Raw genomic sequence first — 17462 nt, 5'->3', positions numbered from 1 at the left:
TATAATTTTTTGCTGAAGTTTATGCCTATAATGATAAAGGATTGGGGCTCAATGACAAGGTTACGGAACACTTCTGTTGCTTTCTTTTTTGGCTATATGGGAGCTTTTGCTTCTTGTTGAGACTCAACATGATAGATTCTGTGGCCTGTAACACTGCCTGTTTTTGCAAAAAGTTTTGTTGAAATGCAGCTGTGCTCATTTGTTTACATATTGTCTGTGGTGGCTTTTGCAACACAGCGACAGAGTTGTCACTGTGACAGACAATATGGTCATCAAGACCTAAAATATTTTCTGTAAAAGGCCAGATAATAAATATTTACTGACTCCCGCTTTAGGCCATAGTTGAGAACCATTGATATGGTCTGGGAACTGGCACAGAATCATTTTTTAAAAGAGTTTGTCAGACAGTCTTAATTATGAGTGGGGAAGAGATGGGTAATGTGGAGGTCTCTAGGGTTTTAAAATTAATCTAGCCGTGTGCCTTCTAGTGGGAGTGGAGAGGATTTGAATGCAAAATAAATTAAGTAGACAGAATCAATAGGATTAGGGAAAAGATTCCATGAGATAGGCCTTGGAAAGAGAGGAGTGAAGGCTGAATGAAAGATTTTCAACCTAGTTAACTATGTGGTTGATGGTGTCGCAGAAGTAGGGAACACAGAAGGACAAAACGGAAAAACACTTAGGAAAATCTCAATCATCTATTGAGATAGAGCACTGACATGTCTGGCAGGGGACTCAGTATGACCACATCAGGTAGAGTCTTATGGTTTTTGCAGGACCCAGGCATACTTACCACAGTTTTATGTGGCAAGTTTTATTTTCTTCATATGTAAATGGACTCAGTTTCTGTGAGAATATTTTTATGACCTGTGTGCATTTTTAAAAATTTGACAATTTGACTTTTTGTAGCCAAAGTAAATTTAAATAGGAAACCTTTCTTGCCTTTTGAGAAGTTTTAAATAAGTTCAAATAACTTTTCTAAAGTATTTAAACACAGAAATAGCAGTGCTACTAGAATGAGATAGGAAAAGTTTCAGCAACGTGAAATTTTTCTTCAAAGGCAAATTTTTAATTGAATTATGTGATAACTTTTGTCTTGACTTTTTGCCTTAAAATAATTGTGTTTTGTTATAAAGATAATGCAGGCTTATAAAACGCTGAATTATAAAAGTTGCCATAACTCCTTTTCAAACAACTGACATTTATTAATAGTTTGAGCTGTACTATTTATATAATCTGTATCCATCATCAGGGTTTCAAAGACAAAAAATATTCACTCACATGCCAAAGTGCATTTATAACTTTTTTTAATTTTTAAATTTTATTTTTATTTTACTTTCAGTTCTGGGATATATGTGCAGAACGTGCAAGTTTGTTACATAGGTACACATGTGCCATTGTGGTTTGCTGCACCTATTACCCTATCATCTAGGGTTTTTTTTTTTGAGACCAAGTTTCGCTCTGTCGCCAGGCTGGAGTACAGTGGCACGATCTCAGCTCACTGCAACCTCCACCTCCTGGGATCAAGCAATTCTCCTGCCTCAGCCTCCCAAGTAGCTGGGATTACAGGTGCACACCACCACGCCCAGCTAAGTTTTGTGTTTTTAGTAGAGATGGGTTTTCACCATGTTGGCCAGGATGGTCTTGATCTCTTGACCTCATGATGCACCCGCTTTGACCTCCCAAAGTGCTGGGATTACAGGCGTGAGCCACTGTGCCTGGCCTCATCTAGGTTTTAAGCCCTGCATGAATTAGGTATTTGTCCTAATGCTCTCCCTCTTCTTCCCCCCTACCCCACCCACCGACAAGCTCCGGTGTGTGATGTTCCCCTCTCTGTGTCATGTATTCTCATTGTTCAACTCCCACTTATGAGTGAGAACACATGGTGTTTGGTTTTCTGTTCCTGTGTTAGTTTGCTGAGAATTATGGGTTTCCACCTTCATCCATGTCCCTGCAAAGGACATGAACTCATTCTTTTCATGGCTGAATAGTATTCCATGTAGTGTATGTGCCACGTTTTCTTTTTCCAGTTTATCATTGATGGGCGTTTGGGTTGGTTCTAAGTCTTTGCTATTGTAAATAAGGCTGCAATAAACATATGTGTGCATTTATCTTTATAGAAGAATGATTTGTAATTGTTTGGGTGTATACCCAGCAATGGGATTGCTCGGTCAGATGGCATTTTTAATTCTAGATCCTTAAGGAATTGCCACACTGTATGCATGCTGCTACCTACAAAATTTCATATTCAGTTTGGTCAGAGTCTCCAATCATAAGATGCTCTGACATCACAAGCTATTTTTCCCCATCTCCAGGCAATGCACAAAGGTTCTGTTTATCACTCGCATGGTAGTCTCTGTTTCAGAGACTGGTTTATTTGCCTCACTTCTCATGGCCCAATTACCCATAAAACTGGTCTTATTTCCCAGTCTTTGTTATTAAAAAGCAATTATCAACAACTTACAGTCTTGAGGAAAATACTATCATTAAATCGGGTTGAGGAAATCAGTTGTACTTAGCAGAAAAAGTACAGTGTTATGTTTTGTAATGTCAGATTAATCAGTTTTTTTAAAAATACACGGCAAAGTTTGAGGTTTCAGTCAGAAAAATTTTATTGTAACTTCAAGTTCAGTTTCAAAAGTACAAGTATTTGGCTAAAAATAAAATTTTTTTAACCTACAGATTTGTAAAAGCTTTGAAGTGAGTTTTTCTCTGTCTCTCCCTTCACTCTAGTCCCTTTCATGTTAATTTTTAACTTTGTTCAGTGTTTACAGTGTGCCAGGAGTTATTTTTAATTTTTTAAAATTATAACTTGAGGATATAGATACTACTTTTCCCTCCATTTTATACTTTACACTTAAGTGTAAAGAGGTTAAGTGACTTGTCCTAAGGTTATTCGCATATCAAGTGGCAGAGCTGGGATTAGAAACCCACCTGGCAGACTTCAAATTGTATGATGTGAGTGGCTTTATAATTATGCTATTAGCTACCTGGGATGGTAAGTCGTTAATTTATCATCACTGGAAACCTTTGGTCTTAAGGTGCACTGATGTAAAAAAATGTAAAATAATTTGTGATTGTAATGAATAAAGAACTTACTGCAAAGTAGAAAAATTTTAGATAGTAGCTTTTATATTTCACATTTTGTTAAGTCATTGTGATTCTGTGAATGAACTGTGAGGAAGAAGGTCATCAGAAAAATCAATGAAATTATAGATATTAAATGGTAGTGTCAGTTTTTACAAAAATTTCCCCTGAGTATATTGAGCTTTAAAAACCTGAAGTTTTCTGAACACACTTATTTTAAGATTCCGTGCTAAACAGTCATTCAGATATTCAGCATATATTGATGACATTTAGCAGTTAAACACATTTTGTCAAAGATAATTCTTCAGAAAGTGTAATGGACTGGTACAGATTCACTTGAAATATTAGGCAGTTATGGCAACTTCTGTAAATGACTGTATCTGTATTATTAAGTTATACAACAAGTAATTGCATTTCTACCATTTCAATCCTGTTTTAGAATTTCAATTGGGAATAAGTGATTATTGAAAAAAAAGTTAAGGCTACACTAAAAAAGCTGTCTTTCATTTGGACTTCATTTGCTAATGTAATGTAAACACTAATAATTCAATACAATTCATATAATTTGAGAGAAATTTTGTTTGGTGTTCTGTGTAAATAGTTGGCACAAGTATTAATTTTGCATTGTATTCTAGATTCTGACTTTTGCTAGGGAACTTTTCATGGTTTATGTGCCTAGATTCTGACAAGTATATTTTAAAACACCTTTTTTCCTCATTGAACAGCTTTGATGTCATATTTGCTGGTGGTCCAGAAGAAGTTCTAAAAAAATTCCAAAAGGCAAACCACAAAGTGGTCTTTGCAGCAGATGGAATTCTGTGGCCAGATAAAAGACTAGCAGACAAATATCCTGTTGTGCACATTGGGAAACGCTATCTGAATTCAGGAGGTGAGTTAGATACTGGAAGAAAAGTTTAATGCAAGTTATAAAGACTAATGAAACAACCATTTTTGTAGATGTAGTAACTTTAGATATGAAGTTTTAAATAATCCTTATCTTACTATTACTATTATTGACAAAGCATTTTCCCATTTATTATGTGAGTTGGTTTTCCTAAAAACACTAGGTAGTATAAATGTTATAATTTCCACATTATAAGTAAGGAAACTCATGTTTTTCAAATTTAAGTGACTTCTAGAGATATTCTGTTGTTAAAAAAAGAAAAATACAGATCCAGTTCCTTTAATTATGACACATTGAGAATTTTTTTTGCTATAGGATAAGATTAGTAAGCTTCCTTACTTGAAAAAAAATTATCAGTCTTCAATCAAGTAGCTTTTAAGAATAGGTATTACTTGGCCGGGCACGGTGGCCCAAGCCTGTAATCCCAGCACTTTGGGAGGCCGAGACGGGCGGATCACGAGGTCAGGAGATCGAGACCATCCTGGCTAACACGGTGAAACCCCGTCTCTACTAAAAATACAAAAAAAAAACTAGCCGGGCGAGGTGGCGGGCGCCTGTAGTCCCAGCTACTCGGGAGGCTGAGGCAGGAGAATGGCATAAACCCGGGAGGCGGAGCTTGCAGTGAGCTGAGATCCGGCCACTGCACTCCAGTCCGGGCGACAGAGCAAGACTCCGCCTCAAAAAAAAAAAAAAAAAAAAAAAAAAAAGAATAGGTATTACTTAATATTACCTGATTTTAAACATTTTGGGAGTAAATAAATGATTTGTCTTGAACTCAGTAGTGAAAAATATCTAACATTGGGTTTCTGGGTATACTTAATATTGCATTAGCTGTGCTACTATGGATTAAAAGAACGAACTACCACATTCCTTAGTCCAGCCTTTTGGAAATTAAATAAAATTTGACTTTGGGCATTGTGATGGCTACAAATTTATTTTTACTAGTTTGAGATTAATGTAAACATAGGGACAAAAGACATAACCAAATAGGATGAAGGACATGTTAGAGAAACAAATTGGGTACAGATTGCAAACCACATCGGAAAAATGGATTTTGGGGGTGGTCTACGTATATATAACCAATACTATCCAGGCTAGTTAAAATAAGTGCTGCTCCAGGTTCTAGGCTTTGCTTAGCCACTAGGAGGTGATTTAGTTTCTTGGTAATGCCTCAATTTCAGCTCTTTTCACCTGCACTTTATTTTATCAACCTATTCCCACAGTTGTACCTTGGAACTATGATAGCTCATGTAGATTTTGTACTTTTGAAACTTTAAATTCCAATTTGTACTGCCTGGCTTCAAATCTCTTTTCCTCTTCATCTCAATATTTCTACAGGTAATGCTTCTGGGATCTCTTGACCATTTTCTTTTCTCCAAATCTATCTACCACCTTGGATTTAACTTCCATATTCAAGTGAGCACCTAGGGTTTATCATATTGGTTACTCTGTGCTTCTTGCCTTAGCAGTCTGTCTCTGTTGGACTTCCAGTTCATGAACCGTCAAAGCCTCTCCCTAGTACGGGTACCCACCCTCACTTCTCTGCTTGAGCATTCGGCTCATGGATGAGTGCTGCTTCCACATCATGGCCTCCATACTGTCAAGACTTCAGTAACATATGGCTAATCTTGCAACTTAGTCTAAGTCCTCCATTGTTTAAAATCAGTTTTTTTTAAAGGAAATAGGTAGCTATGGGACTCTGAGACATGTTTTATTTTATACTTGTTGAACATTTTCTGAAGATGACTTGCAAGTGAAATCTCATGTAAATTTATCTCAAATAGTGATGTATGTACTCAGGTGGTTAGGTTTCAGACAGACTCACAGTGCTTTGGAAACAGCAAGAAATTAGCAAGCAAGTACAGTTGTAAGCCAGTTTAATTAAGGAAAAGGTGTTTACAAGTAGGAAAGTAATCATAAAAGGATATCAAAGCATCATCCTTATGCTTTCTGTAGTCAAAATAATTAGAGAATGGCAGAAAATATAACTATGTTTAATACAAATTTGAATAATTTCACGGATCACATATTTACAGTTATTTAAGGAACATGAGTTGTTTGTGGGCATACTATTTAGTTTTAAAAAATAGTTTTAGGCCAGGCACCATGTCTCAAACCTGTAATCCCAGCACTTTGGAAGGCCTAGACAGGAAGGTGACTTGAGCCCAGGAATTCAGGCCAGCCAGTGCAACATAGGGAAATCCTATCCCTACTAAAAAAATTGTTTTTAAATTATCTGGGCATGGTGGCACATGCCTGTGTTCCTATCTACTTCAGAGACTGAGGTGAGGAGATTGTTTGAGCCCAGGAGTTGGAGGCTACAGTGAGCCATGAGCGCCCCATTGTCCTAGGTGGCAGAGTGAGAGCCCCATCTCCAAAAATAACAACAAAAAAAGTTTTTAATAGAAAAATATAAATCACATAAAATAATGTAATGTGAAAATAGATGTATTTTTTCATTTATTGAGGACATTTAGGATCTGTCAAATAAGGAAACAATTTTTGAAGAACAGTAATATAAACCATTGGAAAATGTTGCATGTCTCTGTGTGGTACATTTTTCATCACAGAAGTTTGGCCATGGGATTTAAAAAATGTGTTATCTTCTAGTGTTATAGAATTTTTTTATTTGATGCTGGGCCTGGTGGCTCACCACTGTAATCCCAGCGCTTTGGGAGGCCAAGGCGGGCAGATCACCTGAGGTCAGGAGTTCGAGACCAGCCTGACCAACATGGTGAAACCCCATGTCTACTAAAAATACAAAAATTAGCCGGGCATGGTGGTGGGCACCTGTAATCCCAGCTACTCAAGAGGCTGAGGCAGGAGGCGGAAAGTGGAGGGGAGCTCGGGAGGCAGAGGTTGCAGTGAGCCAAGATTGTGCCTTTGCACTCCAGCCTGGACGACAGAGGGAGACTCTATCTCCAAAAAAAAAGAAAAAAAGAATATGTTTTTTATATGGCAAGAACCAAAAAATGAGCAACCAGTGATTGGTTTTGGTCATGTTTTCATTTTATCTTTTTTTTTTTTTTTTTTTTTTGTTAACAGTAATTTCCCTGCACCTATTTTTTAAATTCTTTTAAGAAAATTTTAATTTTGACAGTTAAAAAGGTTTTTCTTCAACTTACAGGAGTAACATTGGTTCCTTTTCCAAAGTACTGAATGTCAATGAAACATAGCAGCTTGGCTGCATTTCCATAATTCAGAGGAAGATTCAGACAGGAAAAATGATTCCGTTTGTGTCTTTAATAGACAAATGTTATTGGCAGTCTTAATGCTTACGCTCTAAGGCCAAGGAGAACAATCCAATTTTAGACTTCCTTTTTCCAGACTATGACACAAAAAACCTAGCCAGAAAATGGTTTAGCAGGCACAATAATGACTGGCCAAAGTAATGGAAACATTTCCAAAATGTCTTAGATATAAAATTTCTTTGGGATGTTTGCAGTTAGTGACAAATCCAGCATTCCTTTGATTGCATTAGCATCTCTGGCACTGATAGTAAAACCATTGTAGTAGAGATTTTATTCTGTAAGAGAGTGAGTTTTCTGCAGAGAATCCAAGAAGAGCTTTGTAGGTCAGAGAAAAAATTCTTGTCTCAATCTATTCTTTTCCTAGTAAATCTGTTTCCCTTTGGAGCCTAGGAAAACATTAGATCTCCCTCCTTTGTCAATTAATTTTGGAGACACATTTATTTAAAAAGAGTTTGGTTATTTTCTGTTTTGCAGTTGGTAGCAAACACTTTATTGGAGTTAATATATAAAACAATTGGCACTCAATAATTCATATTTCTTTCATGATGAGGTGTGAAATTCCAACCTAAGAATTAGACTTCATGACTTCACAGCTCTGTTCAGCTGGTCAGTGAAATTAACATGACACCAGTTTTGGTCTTTGAATCCTAAATTATCTACTTTCTCTCTGCTGTGTTGCAGGATTTATTGGCTATGCTCCATATATCAACCGTATAGTTCAACAATGGAATCTCCAGGATAATGATGATGATCAGCTCTTTTACACGAAAATTTACATTGATCCACTGAAAAGGGTGTGTAACAGCTGCAATTTTTTTCTTTTATTGATTTGGTTTTGTGTGTTGTATTGTGTTAATGTGGAGTGGTCAGAAACAAAGGATTTTATGATAGTGTGGCAACTGGTAAACTGAATTTCAAAATGTTCTTGGTGATAACTTATTTTTAATAGGTGAGATTGGTTTATGTCACTTGACTGGATATCAGCACTAGCTTAATGTGTCTTTATGGCTTCTCTTTTGTGGCCAAGTTGGCACACTCGCCAAACTTGGTTGATGAGGCAGAAGGAAAGAAGAACTATGTAATGCAGTGCTATATGTATTGAAACACATATTGAAATGACTTGATACCAAAATGAAATGGCAGCCCTCACACCCGTTGTCATGGCCCTGCCTCCACTGCATACTCACTTAGGCTGCCTTAGAATAACAGAATAAATTACATGATCAAAACTTCTGAGCTTGGAAATTTAAAGAAACAATAATGAAATCCTAAAGATTCTAGAGAATGTCTTATTTCATAATCTTGAGTAAATAGCTGTCATTTATTAACGTAGAGCATTATAAATGTGTATTCTTGTATTCACTCCATCTTGCAGCTATAACTGTTTTCTCAAAAACTGCACCAAGCCATTTGATACCAGAGTGAACTTCTGCAGTTTAAAAAATGCAGTGTATTCTCACTTGTAGTCCCTTAGCCTTGCAAAGCCCTTTATACCTCTCTGAGCTTCTTTGATCCTAGATAGGCTAGATGCTAGACTCTGTATCCACACTTTATCCATAGAGAACCTGAGACCACATAGTCAGTGACATTGTAGGGACTGGATCCTTGGTTCTCTGAAAACCAAAATCTAGACTTAATTTTCTATTTCATATGATAATAACATAGACTTTATGTGTTTAATTGGCTACAATTGTAAAAGAACACCTTTTCTGATATTTTGAAATGACATGTGACTAAAGCCACTCAAAAGACAGTTTTTAATTTGAAAATTACCTGTAATACCCCTGAGGACAGAGACCTTCCTCTGAGATTTGGAGCCTGGATATCATGGGTGTTGAGAAAACACTGAGGCCAAAAGTCCCGGTCCTTGTTCAAGTGTTTGGTGGCCCAGAGTGGATAGAGCCTGTAAGGATGGGTGTGATCCTTTTTAGGAGACCTTATAGCCAATTTGTGGATTTCAGATATTTGAGAATATGGAGCCCGAAGATTTAGAGAGATGATAATGAAATCCCTAAGAAGTTAGAGCCTGAGGATCCATGGGACTGTGCTATAGACACAGGCTTTTGCTTTTTATTCATAAGAATACTTCAACTGTAGTAAGTAAAGCAACGCAAAATAGCAGTGGTCTAAATAAGAAAGATATTTTGTTTATTTATTTTTCCTTCTGCCACATTAAAAGTAATTAAGAGGTAGGGAGCACAAGGCTATTAGGGAGACTTTATACTGTCAAGAGGGATAGCTCTTTTGTTGCTCTATCATTGGCCCATAGCTCCCAGTTTTAATCTTACTTCCTTGTCCAAAATGACTACTTGAGTTTCAGTTATTGCATTCATATTCTGGGCACAGAGAGTCACAGTAATAAAAACAGGCCATCTCAGTTTCATCACTCTCTTTAAGTAGCCTTTCTAGAAGTCTTACTGAATAGTTCCTCATACTTTGATAAGAACATATTTATGTGCCTACTCATAATACCCAAAGGAAAATCTGTTTGTTTTTTTTTTTAAGCAGATGTGTGCTACTGAAATCTGAGGTCCCCTATTGGGGAGTTGAGGGAATGTTGGGTACAATAAGCAGTCTCCCATAGGCCCTAGATAGAATATTCCTGAAATTGATGTAACTGAAACTTTGGAGAACAGTAAAGCAAGATTTTCTAATTTGAGAATACTTTTATAATATTTACCAATATAAGTTGATATTTAATAAATTTATATACTGGATACAGATATAAAAGTTACTTAATTGTGTGTTTGTAGTTGCTGTCATTAGGAAATAAGATTTTCTTTAAGTGTATTTTGCAATGAGTTACAACTGTAGCAGTTTCTGTGTTTTAGCTAAATACTTTAGTCATCTAAATATTTTGATTAGACACTTAAGATATAAGAATATTTAACTTTAAATTCCCACAAAGAACAAACTATATTAATAATGTTTGCTGCTTTTGTTGTCATTTTCAGTATCATTTCTATTCCTATGTTTCAGGAAGCTATTAACATCACATTGGATCACAAATGCAAAATTTTCCAGACCTTAAATGGAGCTGTAGGTATGGTTCCTAAATACCGGATTGCTTAAGTATACAAACACCTGTGTTTTCAACTACCTTTCCTTTGTTATGTCCATTTGGGGGCTGTGACTAAGGTTGACTGTAAATATTGTAATTATTATAACTTAAAAAATATACTGGACTTGAACTTAACTTTGGTACATTAAATTAAAATCATTTCCTATGACTAGGGTGAAAAAGATAAGCTTCTGGCTTTAGGTAACTTAAAATTTAGTGTCTCACCATTTGGGAACTTTAGATAAGTTTATGAATTGATTACACTTTATCATTACACATTTTCCAGTGAAATTCTTTGTATCACGAATTACCCAGAGTATTAGGGTAGATCCTTTTGACCCAACTGAAAGATAACTGGTGACAACTAGACAGGTAGACCAGGGAAGAGTGGAGTGTGTGTGTGTGTGTACATGCTCATGTGTGGATATACATATGTGCCTGTGTATTATAGCTACATATATCTTGATAATACATTAAAACTAATCAATACAGTAAAATTTAAAATATTATAATTAACACATAAATACTTTAAAATATATGCATAAAATTGAGAATATATTGTAATTCAATCAGTACTTCAAGTCAGTTCATTTAGTAAAAAGATTCTTAAAATCTAATCAGGCATGGTGGTGCATGCCTATAGTCCCAGCCATTTGAGAGGCTGAGGATTGCTTGATCCCAGGAGTTCGAGGCTGCAATGGGTTGTGATCATACCCTTGTACTCCAGCCTGGGCCAGAAAGTGAGACCCAGTCTCTGGGAAAAAAAAAAAAAAAAAAAAAAAGATTCTCACAATGCAAAATGTTTAGTTTGGATTGCTCAGTAAATTTTATTTGTTGCATTTTAAAAAAAATTTTTTTTTATTATTATACTTTAAGTTCTAGGGTACATGTGCATAACGTGCAGGTTTGTTACATATGTATACTTGTGCCATGTTGGTGTGCTGCACCCAACTCAGTAAATTTTAAAAAGATGGCTGTGCTCCCCTCTGACTTGAGTTTTATCTTAATTAATGTGCTAGGTCTGATTTTTAAGAACAGGAAATATTGTCATTGGTAGCCAATTGCAGAAACCTTGCTTATGCCAGACAATATTCTACTCACCATGCATATATTGTTATTATCTTCATAATAACCCTAAAAGGCAGGCATGGATACCATTTGATGGATGACTAAACTGAGATACTAATTTAACTTGGCAAGAATAACATTACTATGAAGGGGCAAAGGCAGGGTTGCAAGATGAATTATTCTAACAGACAACTCAGTGGCTTTGCACCTCAGTCATTTTACTGGTGCCAGGTTGGAGTGAGTTTGGTGTCAGTATCTGTTGTCACTGTCATCCTTCATTCTGGGTATCTGCTAACTTGGAGTAGATGAAGTTACTAGAAGTGTTGTAGCCCTTGGAATATTACATCCATGAGAAATTTTTTAATGATGACACACACACATACACAGACACACGAATACAGACACACATGCACACATACACACACATTTTAAATTACTAAAGCCTATTTTCTCTTTTTAACCCAGATGAAGTTGTTTTAAAATTTGAAAATGGCAAAGCCAGAGCTAAGAATACATTTTATGAGACATTACCAGTGGCAATTAATGGAAATGGACCCACCAAAGTAAGTAACAGTTACTTTCATTTGGCTTTTTCTTGGAGATAGACTATGGATTGATATGTGGAATTTCATCTATTTTATTTTTAAAAATTTCTTTCAAGGACTTTATTTTGGTGCTAAAATAAAGGCTTCATCTTTTACACAGTATATCATCTGGTTTTATACTAATTAATTAATCAAACTGATGATTTTTCCTCAGCAGAGTGATAGCCTTTTATTGTATTTATAGCACATTTAGTGTTTCATTAAAACAATAACCACTAACTTGGGAGTGAGCCACATTTCTCTATACTGGGTATCCTTTCTCATTAGGAATTGCTCAGGACGTTAAGAGATCATTTGTTTCACCTGACTTGCCGTTTTCTAAGTTAACAACACTATTAAGATTGGGGTATTACAATATGTCCAGAAAGCTTGCTCTTTTTCTTATTTAATTAACTACAGTAATGAAAGTGACATAATTTGACCAATAAAATTTTGGATCCTTTCTGTTTCAAATGTATATAATTGAGCTTGCTAAAAATGTTATTGACTGCAAAATTTATAGATGAAAAGTTTGTTTTGCGTGGGTCCAGTCAAGCTGAAACGTAAATTGCATTGAAAAAATATAGTAATACTGTGCTTAAAACAACCTTCTGACATGCTGAAATGCCTGGTTTAAGTACCTAGAAAAGGGATTAACAGATTTTCGTTGTGGGAAGAAAATATTGGGGGATGTGGGCTTCTGTTTTAAAATTTGAAAATGGAATGAGTGATCTGAATTCTAGGAAAAGATATGTGAATGGAAAGAAATGCAAGGAAAACCCATGCTGGCAACTTCTGCTCCATCAAACTGAAAGAAGTAGATTCTTGTCTCTTCTAGTTAATCTTTCCCCTTTGGTTTTTATCCCATTCCAGCCTTCCTACAAAGCAATCTCTATCTTGTGCCCTCCTTCAGTCTCTATCTTATAATCAGTTTCCCCAGCTCTGTCATCTCCTTATTAGCATTTTGAAGACCCTTAAGTCTCTTCCATCTTGCAAACCAAACCAAACCAAACCAAGCCAACACAAGGTAAAACATCCTCTTCAACCCACACTACCTTCCAGGCTGCACCTGACTTTTTCATTCCCCTTCACAGCCAAACTTTCTTAAAATACAGATAACTCGCTGTCACTATTCCACCTCTTCCCATCACACTAAGAAATGCTCTTGTTAAGGTCTGTTTTGAAATCTTTGGTGAGTAGTGGACATTCTTCAGCCCTTATTTTTATTTCACCTAAAGACAGCATTTGACAATTTGTTGATCTCATTTGGTCCTAGTTGAATGCTCCTTCCCTTTGCTTCCACGATGCTCTGCTGCTTTGTCTATTAATTTTCTGGGCTTTCCTCTTCAATCTCTACTGTTCTTTAAAATACTTATTTTTAAAATTTTACAACTCAGTTTGTGTGCATGTAGTGACCCTCATCCTTACTGTTTTAGTAAATGTTCACAGGGGCCTGTCTGAGGCCTCTTCCTTTTCGTTTCCATATACATTGTTGGGTAATTTGAGTCATCAGTGAATTCTCTAAATGCTGATGGTTTTCAAATCCTTGCTCTAACTCCTGTGTCTTTCCTAAACTCCAGGTCAGAATACTCAAGTGGTAGACTTCTGTGTTACATATATCCAGAGATTAAGACTTGCAGCCTTACCGTCCCTTATAACCCAGTGGTTAACCAGAAGCTCTGTTTTGTTTTGGCTCTAGGCACTTCCCACTCCAAAAGCCCTCTGTTCTAACTCCTGTGCTTGCTCGTTTTATCTGATTTTCTCAGTGGCCATAGCAACTTTCTTTGTTCAGGCCACCTGCAGCCTCCCACTAGTAGCAGTCACACCCCAGGAGCCTGAAACTCGAGTATTCTGCCAAAGCAGAAACCCTGTCACTCTACTCAACTATATAATGACTTTCTGTGAACTTAAGTATAAAGTTGAAAATCCTCAACTTGTCTTACAAGGCTCTATATTTTGCTCCTGCTTTAGTGGCCACCAATCTACCACCTCATTCACTCTCCCACTCCCAACACTACTCATATTCACACCCTCTTCACATTCATTTTCTCCTCCTTTCTCCCTCTCTGCTCAGCAATACTACATTACTTTCAACTTTGCAGAAGTTTCGTGTTGCTGTGTCTGCAAGTCTTCTGTACATGGTTTTTATATATCCTGGAATCCTCTGCCCCAATTCCCACCTGCTGTATCTCTAGCTGCTAAGTCCTCCTTATCTTTTAGGTGTCAGTGTAGTCTTTACTTTTCGGATCCCTTGTATGCTTTTGTAATATCTGGAACTACTTCTGTTACAGTACATATCACACACTGGACAGGAATGGTATTTGCCTGTTTTCTGGTCTCTCTTACTTATTAGGCCTTTGGTCTAGGAATTATAGAAATTATCTGTCTTATTTTCTTTTGTTTCCCCAAGGTCCAGCACATGTGAGGCAAATACTAGGCTTTCAACAAATCTTAATTGAACGTTAGAGTCAATAATCTAATGACCTAGCATTATTCTTGGGAGTAGTAAGGCAGATTATTTTCTGGCAGGGCAAACATGGTATCAAATTACTATTGGTTGGCTGGGCACGGTGGCTTATGCCTGTAATCCCAGCACTTTGAAAGGCTCAGGTGGGTCAGATCATTTGAGGGCAGGAGTTCAAGAGCAGCCTGACCAAGACAGGGTGAAACCCTGTCTCTACTAAAAATACAAAATTAGCCGGAGGTGGTGGCACATGTCTTTAATTCCAGCTACTTGAGAGGGCTGAGGCAGGAGAATCGCTGGAACCTGGGAAACAGAGATTGCAGTGAGCCAAGATCATGCCATTACACTCCAGCCTGGGCAGCAAGAGCAAAGCTCTGTCTCAAAACAAACAAACAAACAAAAAACTACTCTTGGTCACTGTAACTTTCCCTCGGCAAATCTGATAAATGAATCCCTTTACTACGTGTGTGTAGTCACTGTTTTAGCTTTCTGTGATACTGTCAGTGTCAGTTAGTCAAGAGTTGGTAGAATCCCACTTTTCCCATAACTACATAGTGTTCTGTTCCTCCTTGGTAATACAATGTTTTAATCAAGTTTAGGCCAGTGCAGTGGTTCACGCCTCATGTCACGGCCTGGCCAACATGGTGAAACCCTGTCTCTACTAAAAATACAAAAACAAAACAACAACAAAAAAATTAGGCAGGTGCTTGTAATCTCAGCTACTTGGCAGGCTGAGGCACAAGAATCACTTAAACCTAGGAGGCAGAGGTTACAGTCAGCCAAGATTGGGCCACTGCACTCTAGCCTTGGCGTGTCTCAAAAATGTAAATGTCTTTGAGGAGTGATTTTGGTCCTGAGAATTTAGTGATTACGGATAAGGCCTTATGTTCAGTGATTTCAACGTGATCACCAGTTCCTTCCAAATTTCCAGGATGATGCTGACTGGAGCTTTAAAAAGTAACTAAAGGACATATCACAAGAAAAGGAGCACGAATCCTTAATCATTTAGAAAGACCTAGGTGTACTGAGAAATATTAAGTCTTCTTGGAAACATTTTCAGTTTGCACTATCACTGTTTCTGGCATTTCAAGCTATGTGATGCTCGTATTATGTTTTCTCTGATATGATCATATCGAGTTCCTTTTGTTATTCTATTAGACAATAAAATATGAAGTTTTATTATAAATATTTGGTATAATACAAAAACTTGAGAAAATTTGAATATGTAAATGTTTAACACTAATACTTTATAATATTAGGTTAAAATTAAATAAATTCAAATGAGTATGCTGCATATTCTTCTTATCCAGGCTGATGGGGAAAGAAAACTGATTACTACAAACATTTTTTTAACCTTTATAAAAGGTGGAAGGATTTTTGGTATGATTTTTTTGTAAGTTAGTTTTACTTATTATTTTGTTTAGTAATGGATGTTCATAATGACAGGGGTTTTGAACCATAATATTGAACTAAATATTTAAGCAGTTTTTTTCATTAAAAATATGTACAATCTATAAGTGGTAAAGTGATTATAGTGTGTTGGTAATACTAAACTATGTAAAATGAGCTTGTTTCCTACTTTCTCCAAATTTTATGCCATCAGAAAAAATAATTTTAATAATTTTAAATAATTTATACTGCCCTCCCATATGGTTTTAATTCATAGCTGCTTTCAATTTTTATGTCTCCTCGGTATATGTCTTTAATATTTTCATTTGTTTTCATAGTAGTATATAAACAATTTTGTGTTTCTGAATTAACATTTTATTAACAACGTGTTTAGGTATTTTAAATAATTATTTTCATACTTGTCTGTATAAATCTAACATGAATCAAATTTTAGATAGAAACTGGTTTCTAGTTTGAAGCTTTACTTCTTTACTTTTTATTCTTGAAACCCATTTATTGTTGGTAATGTATAAGATGTACATTTTAATGTTCAACCTTTTAAATATCAAACGATACACATCTTAATTATCATGAATTTGGTTGCTTTTTAAAATTTTACTCTTAAGTTCTTGGATACATGTGCTGAACGTGCAGGTTTGTTGTACATAGGTATACATGTGCTATGGTGGTTTGCTGCACCTGTCAGTCTGTCATCTAGGTTTTTAACTTCGCATGCATTACGTAGTTGTCCTAATGTTCTCCCTCCCCTTTCCCTCCACCCCGCAACAGGCCCCAGTGTGTCATGTTCCCCTCCCTGTGTCCATGAGTTCTCATTGTTCAGCTCCCACTTATGAGTGAGAATATGCAGTGTTTGGTTTCCTGTTTCTGTGTTGGTTTGGTGAGGATGATGGTTTCCAGCTTCATCCTTGTCCCTGCAAAGAACGTGAACTCATTCTTTTTTTATGGCTACATAGTATTTCATGGTGTATATGTGCCACATTTTCTTTATCCAGTCTATCACTGATGGGCATTTGGGTTGGTTCCAAGTCTTTGCTATTGTAAATAGTGCTGCAATAAACATACGTGTGCATATGTCTTTATAGTAGAATGACTTATAATCCTTTTGATATGTACCCTGTAATGAGATTACTGGGTCAAATGGTATTTCTGGTTCTAGATCCTTGAGGAATCACCACAATGTCTTCCACAATGGTTGAACTAATTTACACTGCCACCAGTAGCGTAAAAGCATTACTATTTCTCTGTATCCTCACCAGCATCTGTTATTTCCAGACTTTAGTGATTGCCATTCTAACTGGCATGAGATGGTATCTCACTGTGGTTTTGATTTGCATTTCTCTAATGACCAGTGATGATGAGCTTTTTTTCATATGTTTGTTGGCCACATAAATGTCTTCTTTTGAGAAGCATCTGTTCATATCGTTCGCCCACTTTTTGATGGGGTTTTTTTTTTCTTGTGAATTTGTTTAAGTTCCTTGTAGATTCTGGATATTGGATGGATAGATTGCAAAAATTTTCTCCTATTCTGTAGGTTGCCTGTTCACTCTGATGATAATTTCTTTTACAGAGCAGAAGTTCTTTAGTTTAATTAGATCCCATTTGTCAATTTTGACTTTTGTTGCTGTTGCTGTTG

The 17462-nt window shown here is 36.3% G+C and overlaps 1 protein-coding gene across 2 annotated transcripts in view; it reads left to right on the top strand.

Annotated features, from left to right (window-relative positions):
• Positions 1-17462, top strand: part of PLOD2 (procollagen-lysine,2-oxoglutarate 5-dioxygenase 2) — a 100050-nt gene that overhangs the window by 58030 nt on the left and 24558 nt on the right. For both annotated transcript variants that reach the window (XM_023215372.2, XM_023215371.1), the window contains exons 4-7: positions 3813-3976; positions 7924-8036; positions 10222-10285; positions 11837-11934. In XM_023215372.2, coding sequence (XP_023071140.1) covers positions 3813-3976; positions 7924-8036; positions 10222-10285; positions 11837-11934 — 439 coding nt within the window. The remainder of the gene's footprint in view (positions 1-3812; positions 3977-7923; positions 8037-10221; positions 10286-11836; positions 11935-17462) is intronic.

The sequence above is a fragment of the Piliocolobus tephrosceles genome, chromosome 2 (assembly GCF_002776525.5).
Source record: "Piliocolobus tephrosceles isolate RC106 chromosome 2, ASM277652v3, whole genome shotgun sequence".
NCBI lineage: Eukaryota > Metazoa > Chordata > Mammalia > Primates > Cercopithecidae > Piliocolobus > Piliocolobus tephrosceles.
The sequence above is the reverse complement of the archived record's forward strand: the minus strand, read 5'-3'. Positions and strand labels throughout refer to the sequence as shown.